This window comes from Alligator sinensis, unplaced genomic scaffold (genome assembly GCF_000455745.1).
Source record: "Alligator sinensis unplaced genomic scaffold, ASM45574v1 scaffold1472_1, whole genome shotgun sequence".
Classification (NCBI taxonomy): domain Eukaryota; kingdom Metazoa; phylum Chordata; order Crocodylia; family Alligatoridae; genus Alligator; species Alligator sinensis.
The window spans coordinates 167,532-187,894 of NW_005842990.1; the positions used below are offsets into that span (position 1 = coordinate 167,532).

The window sequence follows — 20,363 nt, forward strand, 5'->3', positions numbered from 1 at the left end:
CCTTGGAGCTGACTACGGTCTGGCCTAGCCTGGTTGCTGACCTTTTCTTTTCCACTGCTGACTTCCTCAGCTTTTGTATCTTCAGGAAGAGCTGCATTTCTTCTGTCATGCTGAACGGTATTCCACCAATGGTCCTTCCAAACACCACCCCGTCCCAATTCATTTTTAACGTGCCTCAGCATACCTTGTGCAGGATCAGTTACTCCATGAAGCTCTAAAACTGGTGTCTCTGGGGGCTCCTTTTTTAGCCCAGAGAGGTTCTGCAATGCAGAGATACTAGAATCCGTAACAGATGAATGTTTCTTCAGAGACATGGCCAGCGAAGGGTAACTGGAAACTGAAGACATTGCAGGTGTAGATACCAGTTTAGGGGACAAAATGGAAATGTCAGCTTGAGACAAAGGTGGCGTTTTTAAGGCAGGTTCGAGGGCAGCCTGCTGTGCCTCCATTTCACGTCGGGCTTGCTGCAGAATGGACCGAATGGCATCATCAGAATTCCCACTGCTAGTTGCAGAAGGTGGCTGAGCCGGCTCAGCTATGAAAAGCAAACCGAAAATGGAATTAACATAAGAAAGTATATTCTTCTCAGTTCAATGACACTGTAAATATTTCCTGAAAAGCTGAGAGAGAACCAAGGGGTTGCAATACATTCCTATATATTTCAAACTTGATTTTCAATAATTGAACAAAGCAACAGTTTCAAAATTACTTATGAGAAAGCATGTATACAGGTGTGTACAGACATCCCAAGTATATTAAGGCGTGATGAACAGTTATAGATATCCAGCTCCACTAAATAATTTTAAGGTCTCAGTAACAGGTACTCTCTCCCCCACAAACAAATTATATACAAACAGAAGGAAAAGCCAGGGCATCTGGGTATATCAATAATGCTTTAGTTCAACAGAGAGAGTGCAGAGTTTTGGTACCATAAACAATGTTAAACATTGTCAAAGACTTTCACAAAGGACTCTGTTTTTATTTTGCCAAATTACTTGGTATGGTTCTCTCTTTTTCTTATTATGTACTCCAGAATTAAATAGCTCTAAAAGCACTCATTTTTTAAGATTCAATCATTAAAAAAAAAAATCCTAACACAAATGGTTTGGCCATAATCCTTTCCATTGCCATGCAATATCTTAGTCCTACTCCTTCAGATACTGCAATCACCCTAGTTTAATTTCAAAACTGAATATCCTAAGTATTAAAGGAACATCTATTTCTTTAAAAAAAGGAAATTTAATGCATTACTCTTTCTAGTTAGTTCCTTAAGCAGAACTCAGAAGTTGTAAAGAGCTGTGAATTCAGGGAAAATTGCACCACAGCATCAAGAAATGCATTTTGCATGGTTACAACTATTTTCTAAAGCTTTTTAAAACAACAGAAGATTAAAAGCTACCTCAGTCCAACCTCAAACCGCTAAACATTGGAAAGTGCGTTTCATAGTAACCTTCTCTCATGATCAAGGTAGGAATAAGGAAAGGAACTGTGACCCTCCTGATAGGTTTGGTCTAGCCCTAAGTATATAAAGTTAAACACAGTATAGTTTATATACACAAACATCGCCTCACTCAAAAGAAGCAGCTCCGCAAAAGCACATTCAAGATTTTAAGAACATAATTAACTGACCAGAAAGCTCATGATAATTGTTTTAATTAAGTCCAGAAGTAAAAGGAACAGGCAGCAAAGTGAATCCATACCTGTTTTCTGTACTTGCAGCTCCCTTTTGGCTTGTTCTAGAATGGATTTGATGGCTTCGTCAGAGCCACTCTCTGTCGTTCGAATTCTTGTTGTGATGTTACCTGAAGAGAAAAATGAAACTAAAGATCTTAAGCAATTTTTTTTTGCAAATATGGAGTGTATATACTTATTAAATAGCATTGGTAAATTCATAGCGATAAAAGCTTGTAGAGGTGTTTGTAAGCACAACTTGGGAAGATTTTAAGATTTATCACTTATTGTACTGGTAGCTCGTTTCATAATTAAAAAACTCTTGTATTTTCTTGCAAAGATATGGTACGGGCCCCTCACAATGATAAGAATTTTTAATATATGCCCAAACCATGAAAGAAAGCCATGCACTTAACTTTGTGTTACCCAAGTTGTTCTAAGCAACAGGACTTTTAAGAAGTGTTTAATTTCTTCAAATTGTTCCTCCTCATTTTGAAGTTAAAAATGTGATAAGATGTACCATTTTTAAAAGACTGTATCAGCTGGTTAGGCCTCAGCCAAATCAGAATACATCATACATTTATCCCCGATGGGAATCTAACATAGAGAACATTGGGCATAGCAAAGGAAGTTATATTTATCCTATTTCAATTACCACTTGAGCATGTCTGTACAATAAGAGAAACATATATTTAAGCTTGAATACCCCAACAATTAGGTCTTATTATTTTTTAAAGAAAGGTAAGAATGAAGCAAAATACTTCATATTTTATGATTCTGAAAGCTATTTCAGTTCCACATACTTTTTATAATATTACAAATTGTTAGCTATCCACATGCACATCATTAACTGGAACTGTATAATTTCCAGCTAGGAGCAAATCATCTGTGTGGTTTTGGGGAGATTTTCCTTTGAGTTTCCTGTTTTACCTATCTTGTTAAAAGGAAAACTCTGGAGTTGGTTTAAAACCATGCAAAATGCTTAAGCTGAAATAGCATCTTTTGGTCCTTCAACAAGAACTTTGCTAACCTTCGCTATATCTTGCTACGATATATGAAAAAAACTGAACAGAGAGGAGTTCCGCATTATTTTAACAGCACTCTACTGCATATTTGTCAACATGTTATACCTTCGTTCTCCTGTGATTTTGAGTAAATCTCATTTAACCCACAAGTCAAGACAGTAGCTATTTATTGATAGCATAAGGTATCCTTAATATTGTGTCCTATCCTTGCTCAGAAATGACAAAAAAGAATAGCAAAGGCGGTATTTAGGTAATTCTGATGACACAGAGTTTGTAATATCACTTCTATCACTTCTCTCTTTTTATATACATGCACATTTAGGTAGGGTGTGAAGGAAGTATCCAAACAGGTTAAGTTAGTACAGTAGCAGTGGAATTAGAAAAAAGTGAAGTGTTCCTTGAACCCATGGTTTGTTTTATACTTACTGTCTGTTTTTCCATCAGATTCCAGGCCAGAATCAAACTGCACAATTTTAAGGCAACACACAGCTTAAATACAATCCGCTTCCTAGATATTGACTGCAAAGAAAAACACCTGCCTGTGACGTACCTTCAGACCCATTTCTTCGTTTCGGTACTTCCTGAAATAGTCTGTTCAGGTTCTGGCCTGGATTCTCTGTTGAAAAACAAGTTTGGTAAGAACAAAACAATCAGGGGATGATTTGCTCTGACATCATGGGCTGTGTGACATGAAAAGACAGCAGCAGCCTGTCTCTAAATACAAGGTTCAAACTCTGAATCTTGGTCTGAGCACTAGAGGAGCAGGCTATTTTGAAAGAAGCAAGGCTGGCTGATTTGTTAATAAAGATTACAGCTACATTCAGAAAGGAGATTAGATAGATATAAATAAATGTCTAAAGATACCAAAAATGAAGAGGTTAAAGATGGGCAGACGACTCTCCAAGTACAACCATCAAAAGGAAGAACAGCTTATAAATCCGACAATGTTCATTTTCAATTAAGCAAAGTTTATGAAATTCCTGCCTGTTCCTTCAAACATTTTTAGTTTTAAACAACTTTCCTTTTATATTTTTAAATGTAAATCTCAGTCTTTATTTAAAATGAATAAAAATGAAATGCAAGTGTGTGTGTGTGTGTATTGCTTCTTAAAATCATCTATTTAAATATGAAAAGCTGCTTTAAATTTGCATTTGTTATTTTTTCCTTTTTTGGTGATATTGTGATCTCATCATCTACTTTAGTTTTTCAAGTCACACTGGGAAAATTGCTCCGCTTAGTTAATAGCAAAATGAATGTCTATTGTCAGTAAACAATCCCAAATATGCAAGGTACTTCTAGTGACCAATATTCTTAGAAGCTACTGAATTTCTCCATCTAATGTTTCATTCTGATACAGAGGCCAATATACCATATTTTATCACATATAACACACTTTCCTGCACAATTCAGTCCCCCCAAATTTGGATCCATGTATTAAGTGGGGAAGCTGATATTCTGCCATGGATAGAAGCAGCCTTCCTTGATTCCTGCACCACAGTGCAGCTACATTATTATTCAGGGACTTTAGGGAGTCCATTGACTTAATGGTACATTGTTCTTCATTCCACATGTGTCAATGATTGTCTTTCTTCTTAATAGAGTTAACCTCTTAGGGCCATTTTCCTGCCGGCTAACTGCTCCTGTTAGCCTAAGCAAGAAAAGAAGAGTGATACAGCTCAAGATTAAACTTTGTTGCTGTACTATGCACTCATAACTCTGAAAAATCTTCCTTCATTCTGCCTTTCAAAAACAATGTGTGCATTATATTCCAAGGCAGGTTGTATGCAAGAAAATATGGTATAAACCCATTCCTCATTCTTTTAAACAACAATTACTTAAGCAGAGTAGATAAAGAAAATCTCTGCTTCTCAGAATGTTAAACCTACTATACAGTATTATTTCTGGAAAATGTAATCAGAAAAATAAATTTATAAAAGACATGTTTTGTAAGAGTACATTTTACACTTTAGCTCTGTAAAAACTAGGTGAATAATGATAATGTTGTATAAATAGCCTTATATGATGAACATTTTTAAAAGGTTTGCATATGCATAGCCCAATGAGGACAAACTCAAAACCAAGTCAGTAAAGGTTCTTACCTCTCTGTCTACCCTGGATGCTGCGTAGTGCCAGGATGTTCTGCTCGTCGGAGAGGAATTGCTTCATCTTGTGAAACGGCTCCTTGCCTCTCACAGTCAGTTTATTCCACGGCTTTGGCCTGGCTAGTATCTCGCTCACAGACCCTTGAGACAGTCCCAAGACATAATGTCCAAATATTCGCTGTCCAATATTGTGCTTGATCAATTGCTCTTTCACCTGACGTGCAATTTCAGCTGTGTCTATCTCCTCGCCTTCAGAGATGCTCCCAGCACTTTCTGACTGGCTGGGAGATGGAGCCATACCATTTACATCTGGAGTTTGTTGTAATGGACTTTGGGAAGATATGGAGTTTGTGCTGTAAGGACCTGTTGAAAAAATCATGCTTGTGCTTCCTGCTTCCTGCATTGCCTTGGAGTAGAAGGACTGCATTAGCTGTCGTTGGAGGAGAGAATTTAGTGCAAATTTTCCCGTGGAGGCCAGGGGTAAGCCGGGGCTTGCCAAGGTTGAGCTGAAAAAGTCTTGACTTAAACCCGTTGGTGAGAACTGGTGTGTACCATTAGTATTGGAAGCCTGCTCCCCCGTGTTGCGGAGCAACTGAGAAGGAGGGGAGGCCGGCAAGGTTGCAGGACGCTGACTCTCAGGCTGGTCTTTCCCTTTTCTCCTGGCTGACCCTACAAGGAAGGTCAAACATAATGCATTATGGGGGATTAAAAAGGGAAAAACCAAGAAAAAAAATGCAAAGTTTGCCCCACAAAGGGAAGAAGTGCAGATTTACAAGGGCCAATGAGGTTGTAGTAATATTGTTTTGTTTTGTTTTTTATAATTTAAATTTAATAAGCCAAAGGCGGCCCCCAAAACAAACAACATGCATTTCATGTTTGCACCTTTCTTGTATGTTGCAGCCTGGAGAATCCCCCTTACAAACATTAAAACAATTACATGAAGTGCATATATACATTTAAAATAGACTGTTACAGACAAATCTCTTCGATATCACACAATCAAGACATTGTTTTATGGACCTGGAGGAACCCAAATGCAGCAAACATTTACATTTTGGAACAAACTAACTGGATTAAAGAAATCACCTTTAAGCAGATGCAACAGATCACTCAAAGTCGCAAACATTTCAGAATGCAGTAACCCCAATGCCAGTTGCAACTTTTAATTTTCTACCAGCTGCAAAAACCTTAAGCACTGTAGCATATGGAAATTCCACGATTCCGCCATTTAAAAAAGTGTACACAGAAAAAGCCCATGTTAGAAAAGGTAAAGGTAAAGACGCTTCACTGAAAAGAAGTTGTATAAAAAAAAGTGTGTGTGCATGCGCACATGCATGCATGTAAAAATGGCTTCTGGCACTACTTTTGGACTGGTTATACCAAAACAGAAAATAGCTTTGAATACTACCATTTGGTACATCTTATAATGCCGCTCTTTTCTAACCTTTAGCATGTCTCTTAGGTCCCCAAGACTTATTTTATTATCCAGCCTATAAAGCAGCACAATCAAACATTATTCAAGGTTCTTTTTGTCCATTAATCTTTCTGTCATGTACTAACTTGGGCTCTCCTCTCATGTTCGCTTTTCTTTTCCCCCAGATAATAAGCAACGTATCATAGCTGAAAATCACATCAACCTACCACTCAGGTCACTATTAGTGATACGCAGCGTGGCATTCTCAGACTGCAATGAGCGGTTCTTCTCCAGCAGCAACACCTCCAGTGGTTTTGATGCATCCTAAAGAAAGTCAGAATGTGAGGATGGTTTTCATCATTAGCCAGAGAAGCCGTTTTGAGGGGTCATTCAGATACTAACAAATAATTCAGAAGATGGAAGGGAATACTTGCCTTTTGCTATGACTGAGGTTACAAAATTCATCATTCATATGTTTATGTGAATGTTTAGACTCCATTGTGTGCTACTAAATTGCTATCTCATTTAATTTTCAATATAAATCATTAATCAACTCTTATGACTGTGTTTCATTAATTATTTTGCTAATTCCATTTATTTAATAATGCTATTAAAGTTTCCATGAATTGAAGACCTCTTTTCATTTGACTGAAATACTAATTATGGCTATATTTTTTGTTTCCCACACCAATACAATCCCCTGGCATAAAGCACTTATTTGAAATGCTGTTTCTCAATGCAAACAGACAAGACAGTATGATCAGAAATCCAGTCACAGAAACTGACCACTTACCTTCCACTAAATATCTAACCCTTCATAATCAAAAAGCATATTAAAAAGTAATCCTTTTTATGCTTGTCATATTGGCATTCAGTTTGGACCTCAGAAGCAAGAATCCAATTCATAACCTTTGATCTTAAGTGAGATTAACATTCTGGAATATTAGAGTTTGTACTCTTTTCTTGGTGCTCAAAGGGCTGGTTGTTTTCTTTTGTGAGCAGTATATTTAAGGCTCTTCAACATTAAAAAATGCTGAAATTCTTGTCCAGTCCATTAGCATTTCAATAAATATACAAGTAATGTTTCAGCTTAATTGTTAACCAATGCTAATGCCTTCAAAAGACTGTGCAATATTCAGGTTATTCACTTAAACAACAGCCAAAATGTCATTCTTTGTCCTTGATCACTGGAAAGTAACAGTAACAGGCAAACAAAATTATGTAACAGGGAAAAAATTGTTCAACTTTTATAGAAGAGACTCAAGAAACCAACGATCAAGCTGTATACCTCAGTATCTTAGGGATGCTTAAGAGCCTGAAGGACACAAATTAATAGGAAATGTTCATTCTTATTTCAAATTAATTGTAACATAAACATTTTATTAATGGATTCATGCAGAATATAAAACAAAAGTAGATTCAGTACCTGTGCACCAGAGCCCTCGGTTGGTGCAAACTCCATGGACTTCAAAATACTGTGAAAGGTGAGAAAAATGAGTTATTTTCTATTTCTTCCTTTCATAACAGCTCTGTTAATGAGCATTAACATTATAATTTCCTACTCTCCAGGAAACCATAAGTGATAACTTTAACAACTTTCCTTGCAGTAATATAATCTGATAATGAATATAGAATAACTATTCAAACTAGTTATTGGATAAGAACATTTTCTCAAGCGTCATCTAAATCATTCTATATGCAACCCCACCAGGCCAGTTTAGAGCATAAATTTAAAAGGTTAATAAGGATATAACATTTTAAGCTGTCAGAAATGATATAAATTTATCTGGGAAGCTTGCAGGGAATGAAAAAGTTATAACAAAGCAAGGGAATCACCATCAGAGTTAGAATATTGTATATAAAACATACCAGCTCGCCTATCAAGGAAAATATGCACAAATTATTTCCCTGACCAATGCACTACAGGCTAAAAGACAGTTCTTCATTTTAATAACCTCCTATTCTACAGCACGGGGAGGAGAGACCTGCTCAATATTTCTTAAGATATATGAAAGATCCAAAAATGTATATATTAAGAGAAGAATTTAATAGTTTTCTTCTCCATATTTTACTAAACTACTTAACCACAGAATCCCTTCCTTCTAACTAAAGCCTTTAGGTTGGTTTTACATTTTCTGTTATCTTAAAAATACATGAGAATAAAAACATACCGCTGTGCTTTACCTTTTAAAATAATTTTAAGAGGTCTATAGATGGGGATTTAAGGTTACTAGGATTGTGACAGTTACAGTACATAGAGGACACATTCATTTGTTACAGAAAAATACATAAATAGTACTGTTTAACCTTTATAGAGCCCTTTGATGTATAAAGCAAATTAGAAAGATTTAATTTTTATAAGGTCTCTAAGAATTAAGGGAAAATAAGCGTTGTCATTTTACGAAGGGGAAACTCAAGTCACAGAAAATTTAAGACTAGTATTTCCATATTATCTGTTAATTTTGTACGAATCTTAACACAGCTAGAGCCTCACTTTAATTTGCTATTACTGGAACTGAGTGGGTGTTCAGTATGTCTGAAAAATCAGGCTGTAGGTATCTACATTTAGACACCCGGAATCACACACACCTAAAGTTAATGGATGCTTTTAAAAATGCCGTCTTGGTGACTCATCAAAGGTCAAAAAGGTCTCTTGGAAGTTTAGCAAGAGACCTACTTGACTAAGAATTTCAATTCTGATACGAAGGGAGCAGAACTTGCCAATAATGCTACTCAGTTTCTTTTCCTCATTCTCAGCTAGGACTAAATGTGAACTTGGAGCCCTTTGATTCTTAGCAGCAACTACAATCAGTGAATCTGGAGCAGAGTGCATACTCTGAATATTCAACCTTGCTTGGGGAACTTGGTAGACCCCCGTTCACTTTTTTGGATACTACAGAGCCAGAAACAGGCATCAGCCCACTCTTGGCAGTGTGAAGTAGGCCTTCAAGCACTTAAAGTTAACATTTCCTGTAAACATAAAGCTAAGAATACATAAAGCTAAGCAAAGTGGTCTTAAACTACGACTGCAGAAACTTCCAGTATGGCAGTTGTGCCCTTTGCTTCAATGTAATCAATTAGAGACACAAAAATGAGACAACTTCTCCTCTGGAGATGTAAAAGATATTTGCCCACTTCAGACCCCCCAAATTTACAACCATGACATCTAAGGGCTTATCCTGCTCAGAAACCTGGCAACCAGTCTTGATGAGAGAATGATCCTGGTGAGATCTGAGGGACTGAGAAAACGTCTCTTCTGAATACCTGAGAGAAGAGCCCAATTACACAAGGGGGAAACTCAAAGACCAGTGGCTATTTCTGTACATCCAGGCCCTTCGATCTGAAGGATGTCAAGGTGGGTCTCATAGCTTATCTGGCACTGAGATCAACATTGGTAGCCTGCAGGCCTAACACAGCGAGAAGAAGACGACAGTAAGCTTTCCTGCCTTAGACTGGAGACCTAATCCAATTCAGTTCCTTAAGGAGAAACAAACTAAGGGGCACAAGAAAAGGGTATCTCAAACTTTTTGGGGGAAACTAATGAGTCTAAGGTACAATGCCAAAGAAACCAGAGAAAATTATGCTCAGCCAAGCCAGTCCTCATTTGGCTCCCCAAGACCCTTGTCTATTCTTTCTATACTCAGACTAAAAAGAAAGTTCTAGTAGCTGCTTCTTTCTGTCAGTGTTTTCAAGCTGAAAAAAGGGGTATGGGAGATCATTTGGTACTCCTTAGTTATACAGATTTGCTTCATTAGGAAGCTGTGTAATCTTTCTTTACAAGGAGACAGTCTCAGCAGGTGAAACACAAGCTGATGAAACCAGAGGTGGTGGCATACTGATTCATTTCAAAGGCCTCTTAGATCTGATTTTTCCTTGTGAGATCTGAAGTCCCATTCTTGTTTCCAGATCTGAAAGCTGGTGACAATTTAGACATTTGGCTAGGCCTCTTAGTCCCTAAACCAGGAGCTGAAGATGGTCTTTTGGACTGCTGCATAGAAAATGAATGATTAGCTGCCTGGTCTTAACATGCTTCATTGCCAAGTCCTCTTATAACAGGAGAGACAACAGGAAGTTCTGCTTCTCCTTCTTTGACCTCAGGGTGAAGGCGTAACAGATGGAGTTACGAGAGGGAAAGCGACAGTCCCCAAACCAGGAAAGATAACACAGCATGCGCAACTGAAGCAACAGATAGCGCCGGACAAAGTTCTGTTTTTTTTTTTAAAACTGGATTTTGTTAGTGGTGAGCTTGCTGCCTCAGAGCCCATCAGAGCCATGAGACACTGTGGAAGCACCCAAGACTTTATCTATAAAATTGAGCCTTACCGAAGTATAAACTAAAAGTATATGAATTTTAGTCAGGAGTAATTGCAATACAGGCAGTCCTTGACTACAACGTTTCGAGTTACGACGTTTCACACTTACAACATTCCTAAATTGACACCCTGTTTCAACTTTATGACCTCAGTTTCGACTTTACAATGCTTGATCTGATGCTCCACTACGCCAGCGAACAAGTTCGCTGCATCACTCATCTCCCTGGAGAACATCTGTCCAAACTTCCTTGGACACTTTCTTTAAGAAAGCAGATGAGACTCCAGAAAAACCTGCAGCCAAGACGCCTCGGAAGACTCCAACCAAGAACCCTTCAAAAAGTCCGGCAAAGTCACCTCAAGAAAGTCCTTCCAAATCAATATGATTGCTATTTACAACATAAATACATTAATGTAGCTGTGTTACTCATCTATAATTGACCGAGTACAAAATTCTGGAGTATTGTTGGTGAAAATAGGGTATTGGGCCATGGTTCCCCCATTTATAACATTGTTTCTTATGAGAAAATTGGTTCGGAGTTGTAACGTTTCAACGTAAGACAAGGTTTTCAGGAACCAAATTGTGTCGGAAGTCTGAGGATTGCCTGTACTCATATCTAGCTTTACTACGGTTTTAAGGAGGTTGCTATACTTTTTTGTGCCTACAAACAGAACTTTGAACACTGCTGCCTTTCATCCAAATACTAAATGTACTTACAAACAAGGAAAGAAAAATGTTTAGTGGCCCAAGGACTTTTAGATTCTGAGTATGCATATGAAAATATACTAAAGTGACAACAGATTACTTTATATTTGACTATTTAATTATGATATTCTAAATTAGAGCAATACTGCCTTTTTAAGACACTGGTTATATGGTGTAAGGTGAGGACCAGTGGACTGGTAGCAGATCAGCAAGTAGGCTCACTTGCACTCCTGTTGTAGAGATTTGCATGGCTTACCTCTCCTTTCTACCTACAAGGGTGCTTTCCTACCATTTCTGGTGGCATCAGAGAGTATCTTTTGAGGGTATTCCTTTAGAACAGTGACTCTGCAACATTTTTAAATACTGTGCCACAGGCCAGTGTTAGGATCCAGCCATTGCTGCTGCTTTTCCTTGCTGCCCAGCTGTGGCACAGCTCAGATGAAGCTCCCTGCCACCAAGCCACCTGGCTGTGGTGTGCATCAGTGAAACCCCCTGCTGCCAAAGGTCATGGACTTTGGATCCAACCTGTGAGTATAGGTTGCCAACCCCCATCTTAAAAGCCTTAATTGCCAGAAAAGGACCTCAGCCACCTGCACTAATAAACTGGAGGGTATACCTTCTTAAGATAGGGGAAAAGCTATTTACAATTGTGCTACCCTCTCTACAGTTATTTTCCCCTACAGCTATCTCTGGACCAAAAATGTAGGGTAGGCAAAGGTATTCTACCCATGCATCAGAGAGCAAAGAGCTCTGAAGGTAAGCAAACAAATTCTCAATGCTAGAGTCATTTTTGATGAGCAAGATTGATAGTACAAGATAAAGTGGCCTAAGTATTTGCCCTCCTCCTTTTTCAACTGCCCAAATACAAAACTGAACATGGTATACCTGAAGATTGGGCACAGGTTCCAAGGTTGTACGCTATCACAATTATAAGAAGCCAAGATGCACAAGGTGCTACACCACATTTTATGCCCACAACTCTGGAGTGTTTAAAGCCATGAGAGCAGGCACCCAAACAAGCACTGTTTTCAGAAGCTCCCTTTACTCAGGGAGGCACCAGGGTGATCTCTCTAACCACTGGTTCTCAACTTTTTCAAACTCAAGGCACCCTTCACAAAATGCCAGCTCTTAGTTTTCACTAATTTTTTGACTACACAAAAATAACAGAGCAATTCTTCTGTAGCAAAAAAAACTTACAATAGGTCAGAATGTTTTTAACACCATGAATTCCTATTTGAAATATTTGGGTTTATCCTGTGAAACACGTGTGCACTCTTAACAGTGCCAGCGTTGGTTAGTACCCTGCATCACCCTTGAAAGGATCCCAAGGCACCCCAGGGTGCTGAGGCATCCTGGTTGAGAATCACTGCTCTCAACACTGACAATATACAGAGGTCATGCGCCAACCGCATTAATGCTATCACAGCATAGTTTCTCAGTGGTTTCATTTCTGCCCCACATCATTTATATTGTAAAAAATAAAAGTATACAAGTACTGCTGCCATGTTATAGGATTGAAAGCCCGCTTTATAACAAATGTAAAGGAAATAAACCAGGTAAATTTTAGAACTCATTTGCAGTTTTAACACATTCACTACTTTAGAGTTACTTTGGTGAAAGTGAAGAAAATTCAGTGAATGCAGTGAACTTGAAGATTATGAGGCCAATTCACGACTGATAAAATTCCGGGCATAAATCTGCCAAAATTTCTGAAGTTACATTCAAGTCGAGAGTAAACTTAGTCGTGTTTATCCATGAAACAGTGAAGTTTCCTTATGAGATGTAATTAAGTATGTAGGCACAATGGTAAATTAAAAAAAACACAACCCAACACTAATTAGCTAACTCATTGCATTTTATTTTGTAGTGCTGAAAATACCATACCTACAGTGCTCTGCATTGTGGTTGGCAATAAACCAGAACTACAACTATGGTTGTTTGAACAAAATGGAGCCAGATCTGAACAATCACTTGGTTTGCAAATCCAAACCCACTCCTCAGAATCCCCACTGACTTGTAAACAAGAGCACATTTCTCCTGATTCAAAACATTTCTAAAGCTAAAATAAAACTGGTTTTCATACTTCAAAATACAAATAAAAAAAATAAAAATCTCAAAGTAATAATATAAGAGGCATTTGTTGCATTATTACAATCTCTAATCAGAAAACAACATTTTTTTAATAAAAATGTGCTTCTCCTAGCCTGGCAGTATGTCTTAAATTACAGTCTAAAACGAACTTTTAAGACACTTAAAAAGCCCTGACTCATGGAGATGCTGTTTGTGGTTTAAGTTTAAAACCACAGAATATTAACAAAAGCATGCTGCAGAGCGCGCACAGTATTAAAGTGATAAGTGCAGGACACAGACTGACAAAAGCAGAGAGTTACAATAGAAGCCTTATATTCGAGTTGCTGGTTCTACGTAGTTCAAGATCTCCCAGATCTAGCTGTCAATTTAACATAGCAAAGCTTCTCAAACTTTTTTCCCCAGTGTGGACTATAACTTAATAGACAGTCTCTCTCAGGGACATACTGCCTCTCACTTGAATCTGCATAATATTGCTTTAGCAACTACGGATCATAATTTGTGAACCGCCATGACATACCAGTTTCACTGGACTCTGGATACAGTTTCAGTCAATGCTTCCTACTTCCTTGCCTTTGTGGTTCTGTATTAATTTTTTATTGTTTCAAGAATGTGGCTTTATTTAATGACTACTATTAATCTAATTTGCAAAGAAATTATGTAAGCATTTAACACTTACTTTAATTCTTTCTTAACTTCTTCATAATCAGCCTGTCCTTTCAGTTTTTCTTCCAGTTGCTTAAAAAAAAAAAAAGATTTAATTACTTAAGATTTTTTAGTAGGCATTCAAAATTGTATTTAAATAATTCTTTATATACAGCAAAGAATACAAAAGTGAGGGTTAATGATTCATACCCAATTTACATATATCAGAAAACAAACTATAACCAATACATACACATACAATTATAGCTGGATGCAATGCTTTTTTCTTTGTTTACAGCGTGTCAAACATTGTACTATTGACTATCATAATTTAGCTGGTTGTATTGCATTGCATTATATTCAATAAACAGATTTTTAGGGAAAGTGTTTACATTCTTACAAGGCTATTATATACAAAAACAGTGCTTTCGCACAATACTATAAAGTGTTATAGCTACTATACAGTCTTTTCTACGCTAAGAAAAGAGTTAAAGAATTAACAGGATGCCTTAGGCTTATAACACATGTACAATGCTATGCATCCAAACAAAATGGATGTACCAAGTGGTTTTACAATACTTTCTTATTGCAATAACAAATATGATTATACACTGGTGATGAAATATCGAGACCATCATTGAGATTTGCACAGCAGGTGTTTTTGCTCAGGTCTGGATGACCTGTTGCAGTTTGAGTACTTCCTCTTCACTGTGGAGACTATGCAGTTTGAAATAAACTTTCTAACACAATCCATAATAAAATACCACACATTTAAACCTTACTCAAAAGCCCCTTCTCCCAATACCCATGCTCAGTGCTATAGGATAATTGCTTCAAGAAAGCTTAAAATGTACTCGTATATTAAGTGTTGCCAGTTGCAGCTAACAGATGCCACATGACATTCCCCAGAATGGTTTCTTTGCTTGGTACAGGCACACTCTCTCTAAGCAAGGAAAGATGAGGAGATCTTTGGGCTTGCAAATCTCCACTGACAAGTTGGGACCAGTTTTGGTTTTCTTAACTGTTTTAATTTTTGATCGAAATGATCCAAACTGATAATAAGTATATACAATTAAAGTAAACACACTCCTCCCCGCTGCCCAATTTTGACAGCCAGGACTGCATTTTTGAAGCATAACATAAGCACAGCCCATATGTTTTACAGCAATAAAGTACAGCATGGCAAGAAACAACCAAGTACTGTGCTGACTTTTTAAAGCATTGAAAAATTATAATGGCGAAATATGCACAGAATTCAAAATCTCATTGAATGAGAATGAGCTGCAGGGACAAACTTCTTTTCATAGATGGAAAGGGATATCTAGAATATGAAGAAAAATTAACACAGGGTGTGTTGACATGTGCTATTAATGCAATACAGGCTTCCTGTACAGTAAAATACTGTGCAGTAAGTCTGCCCCCCCAGGAGTATATCTACATGTACACCCTGTTGGGAACAAATCTGCTCCTGCTCTTTTCTGCCCCCCCTGCAGGAGCCAGGGAGAGCTGCGGGCTCCCTGGGGATACTAGCCCAGGGGCTGGCAGGGGCCATGCTGGTCTCGATGCACGCGGGGCCAGGAGAGCCCTGCTGGCTGCAGCAGCAGCAGCTGTCTCCTGGCCCTGTACACCTTGGGATGGGGCCTGATTTGCATGGGGCGCAAAGTCAGCTGCCACTACAGCAGGCAGAGCTCTCCTGGCCCTGTGCACACACAGCTGGCAGCAGGCCTGATGCCCAATAGGGGGCCAGGCAGGAGCTGTCCCCACTAGCCAGGGGCATCCCCACTTAGCCAGGGACTCACTGGCAGCTGTCACAGAGGTAGGACAGCTCCCGGCCAACCCTCTCCTGGGTGGGGCAGGGGGCTTGCTGGCAAGCTGCCCCCGGCTCAGTGGGGAAGCAGAGTTCCCCAGTCTCGGTGCTGCTCCCCAGTCTTGGTTCTAGGGGGGAGCTGGGAGCCACGCAGCACCAGGATGGGAGTGGGGGGCAAAGACTGACCCCGTTCCAATGCTGATCAGCTCCCAGCTCCTGTGAGGAGCCGGGAACTGAACAGTGCCAGGACTGGAGACAAAGAACTCCCCTGCCCCTTGTGGCCCCTGCTGGTATAGCCGACTGGGAGCAAATTTGCTCCCAGTCACCGTTTACATGAGTGCTACTGTGCAGTAGCTAATGTGCAGTTAATCTATTGCAGGGGTTTTCAACCTTTTTTTTTTTAACAAATATACCCCTTCGCTCTCCAAAATTTCAGCTCATGTACCCCTTTATATTAAAATTATTTGGGAGGGGCTGAGTGCATGCACGCATGTGCACACTCACCCCCCAGCAGATAAGTCTGTGGGGGAGGGGGAAGGGCTGGGGGGGGCAGATTAAGGCCCCCACAGTGAGGGAGGGAGGCACAGACAGGGGCAGGGGTGAATGGGGCCCTGGTTGGGCTGGGTTGTGAGACAATCGGAGCCTAAGTAGGTCATCCATGGGTGTGGGGGATCCCACCACCGCGTGCAACCCAGCAGAGACCCGGGAGTCACGTGCCCCCCTGATCTGTGTGCAGGGCAGAGGCATTTGCCAGCTGGGCTTTGCACACCATTGTAGCTGCCCCGGGAATAGCGCGATGCCATGTGCCTGCCTCCTGCCTGCCCCGTGGTGGGACACATGGTGTTGCACTGCTCCCGGGGCAGCCACAGTGGTGTGCAAAGTCCAGCATGCAGCAGCAGCCGCCTCCATCCCATGCACAGGTGAGGGGGCACGTGCCCCCCGGGCTTCCACTGGAGTGCGCACAGCAGCAGAAATACCCCTCCCCAATACCCTCTGTGTCCTTTTAAAGTACTCCTAGGGGTACGCGTACCCCTGGTTGACAACCACTTATTTATTGTATTGGCATCCTTTTGTCTGTGAGAGACTGGATATTGCAGCCTATGATGTAGACGGTTTGCAGAGTCTCATGTGACTGAATAGTTCAATCTGAGATTTGCATGATCTGTGGCAGTGGTTGCAAGTATGTGTGTCATGATTAGGTGGTTTGGGAGCTGCTTGCTTCCTACAGATTCTTCTCTTTAAGCTGTTGGAGCCAATTCCTGTCATGGACTTTAATGCCGTGGTGGAGACGATGACACTACTTGTTCCAATCATTTGCCAAGGTTTCCCATTGGTTTTCCTGTTGTTCTTGTTCCTTCCGATAGTTCCCCATAGAGAATGTCCTTGGGTATGCGTCCATCTTCCAATCTGCTCAGATGGCTAGCCAGTGCAGTCATCTCGGTCTCAGTAGGACTGTCACACTTGGTAAATTTGCCCTTTGAAGAACTCTGCATTTGTAATTTTATCTTGCCATTTGATGTTGAGTACGTGGCATAAACAGTGCAGATGGAAGCTACTTAACCTTTTCTCTTGATGTCTGTAATTTGTCCACGTTTCCCCACTATCCATAAGAGTGCTGAATATGCAAGCTTTGTACACTAGCATTTTGATCTTGATGGTAAGCTTTGAGTTGTTCCATACTCTTTTAGTTAGTCTACTGAAAGTGGTGACAGGCTTTCTGATGCGAACATTAAGTTGTTCATCCAGTGAGGTTGGTGGTCATTGTAGAACCTAAGTAGCTGAACTTTTGGACTACTTCTAGCTGGTTCTCATTATGGATGACTGATGGATCTTGTGGAACTCCCAGTCCTAGCATAACTGCTTTCTTTATTCTGATAGTGAGAGCAAATACCTGACAAGCTCTTGAAAGGCAACCCAAAAAGTTCTTGTAGTAGGTCTTCATCATGGGCTGTAAGGGCAGCATCTTCAGCTAACAGAAACTCCCTGATAAGTACCTTTCTAACTTTAGTTTTTGCCACAAGTCATGACAGGATGAAGAGTTTCCCATCTGATCTTATGTGAAGGTACACTCCACCTTCCATAACTTTAAATGTGCCGTTCAGGAGTACCAAGAAGTAGAGTCCAACGACTGTAGGGGAAAGAACACATCCTTGCTTCACTCTACTTTTCACCGCGAAGCTGTCCGAAGTAGACTCAAACTGAACAGTTGCTTTCATGTTGTCATGGAAGGAACGTATAATACTTAACAGGATTGGTGGGCTTCCTATCTTTGCAAGGACTTCAAATAGACCTGCTCTCCTGACAGTGTGAAATGCTTTGATTAGATCCATGAAGGCAATGGTTGATTTAGCTCTCTGCACTTTTCTTGAAGTTGACGCAGGGAAAATATCATGTATGTGGTTGATCTTCCAGCCCTGAATCTGCAGTGAGATTCAGGTAGTATTTACAGGTAGTAGAAAACCGGGCCTTAGCCTAATTTACTGCGCAGTAGCTGCTGCATGTTGGTTTACATGGTGACACCTTTCTGAGCAGTAGATGAATCTACTGTGTAGTAAAGCGTCTCATGTAGACACACCCACAGAAATTCAAAATAAAGCACTGAATAAAGAACAATAATCGAGGGAATGGCACAAATGTTAGACTAAAGCAGTACCACCTGACAAAGGAAATTATCCTGTCTGTAACAGTATCTAGGTATAAATACCTCAACAGATTAGACAGCTAATCAGCTGAATAGTTTTATTAATTGCAATGAGACTTATTCAGAGAGTAAAAATAGCAGGACTGGGCCTTATTATAAAATACATTTGTCTTGCAATGTTTTAAGATATAGTGTGCACATACGGTAGAAAGAATTACTAAGAAAAAACTGATAACACCCATTCTGATTCATGATATCTGAATCTGATACCTACTGTCAATGAAGCTATCATATTTACCCAAATCTAAGACAACCCTGAATCTAAGACAACCCCCCAATAATTAGAATCTCTGCATGAAAAATTTATACATATGTTATAGTTTCCTATGTATAGAATCTAATTATTGGAGAATTGTCTTAAATTTGCAACCCCCCCCCACCAGTGGTGGTGGAGGGGGGCAGGCGGGGGAAGAAGCTTGCCTCCTGCTGCTTTTCCTCCCACCACTTGCCCTCCCTGCTGCCTGTTCCCCTGTGTCTGCAGCCTCACAGTCTTGCGCTCCCACCCTCCCCTTCCCCGTATATCCCACCTACCACAGCCTATAATCCCTTGCCTGTCCCTTCCCCCTGCATCACTTACCCTTGCTCTAGCACCAGCAGGCTCTGTTCCCACTCTAGTCTGAGACACAGAGCATAGGCCCAGCCAGGCCCCACAGCAGTGATGGCAGTGGTAGCAGCAGTGGCAGCTGCCTGCCTCCCCTCCCCCTCCACTTCCTCATAACTGACTCCAAGATGAGGGGCATGGATGCCCCACCACTGATGCACCCTCATGACCTCCCACCACTGCACCATGCTCTTTCATGGCCCCTCCCCCTACTGGTTCATCCTGCATCCCCTCACTACTGTTGCACTGTGCACCCCCAAGACACACCCTCAGGCTCCTCTGGCTGCGGCACACTGCACTACCTTGCCCTAGGGGCAGGCAGTGAAAGTCTTCATAGGCCACATGTGACCCACAGACCGCCAGTTGGACAGCCCTGATGTATTAGATTTATATCCCACCCAATTTGCTTCAATTGTCCTTCCTGATAATGTACTACATGCGTATTTCTCTGCTGAAATAATTCTGCCCATTTCTGTCTCATTCCCAGGTCCTACATTTCAAGATGACAGTTTTATCACTGATAATCAATTTGACTATAATGCATTCAAAGGAAATTCTCATGAAATAAAAACCATCAGATTCTACAGCAGACGATGCTATTACCCCTGCTACTTTGTAAGAAATGCATTACAACAAGATTTCATGATAGTTAACTGCAGGAAAGCAGAGTGAATTTTAACCAGTGGAACTCATACTCCAAGTATGTCTATTTAAATAAATAGCTTTTTAAGTTAAAAAAATGAAAATGAATATTTTCTGCAGTTATTCTAGTTGTATTAAAGTGATGGAGATACTTAATGTCACAGGGTACCCAATTTTCTTTTGAAAATTACCCCACTCTAAGGGCAGTCTACCATGCTCTTTCATGCCACACCTTGATGTTAATAGATCAATAGGGAGGTTATTGTGGGAGGCTGCCCTGATTTTACTATCATAACCACCCAAGTCATGGTTGCAGCCTTATTGGCCAACCACATGGTTCCATACCTTCCCTACCATTTGGAAGAACTGGATGCCTTTAAGTCGGCAGGCCCAGATGAGTTCCATCCGAGGGTGCTGAAGGCACTGGCTGACGTCATTGCAGAGCCACTGCCGGGAATATTTGAAAGCTCGTGGCGCATGGGCCAAGTCCTGGAGGACTGGAAAAGGGCCAACGTGGTCCCCATTTTCAAAAAGGGGAGGAAGGAGGACCCGGGCAACTATAGGCCAGTCAGTCTCACCTCCATCCTTGGCAAAGTCTTTGAAAAAATTATCAAGGCTCACATTTGTGAGAGCCCAGCAGGACAAATTATG

The 20,363-nt window shown here is 40.3% G+C and overlaps 1 protein-coding gene across 1 annotated transcript in view; it reads right to left on the minus strand.

Annotated features, from left to right (window-relative positions):
• CUX1 (cut like homeobox 1) overlaps positions 1-20,363 on the minus strand; it is a 359,047-nt gene that overhangs the window by 46,619 nt on the left and 292,065 nt on the right. Inside the window, 7 exon segments of the mRNA XM_006036637.2 lie at positions 1-535; positions 1,701-1,802; positions 3,247-3,312; positions 4,796-5,467; positions 6,440-6,536; positions 7,639-7,687; positions 13,996-14,054. The exon segment at positions 1-535 is cut by the window's left edge and continues 7 nt beyond it. Coding sequence (XP_006036699.1) covers positions 1-535; positions 1,701-1,802; positions 3,247-3,312; positions 4,796-5,467; positions 6,440-6,536; positions 7,639-7,687; positions 13,996-14,054 — 1,580 coding nt within the window.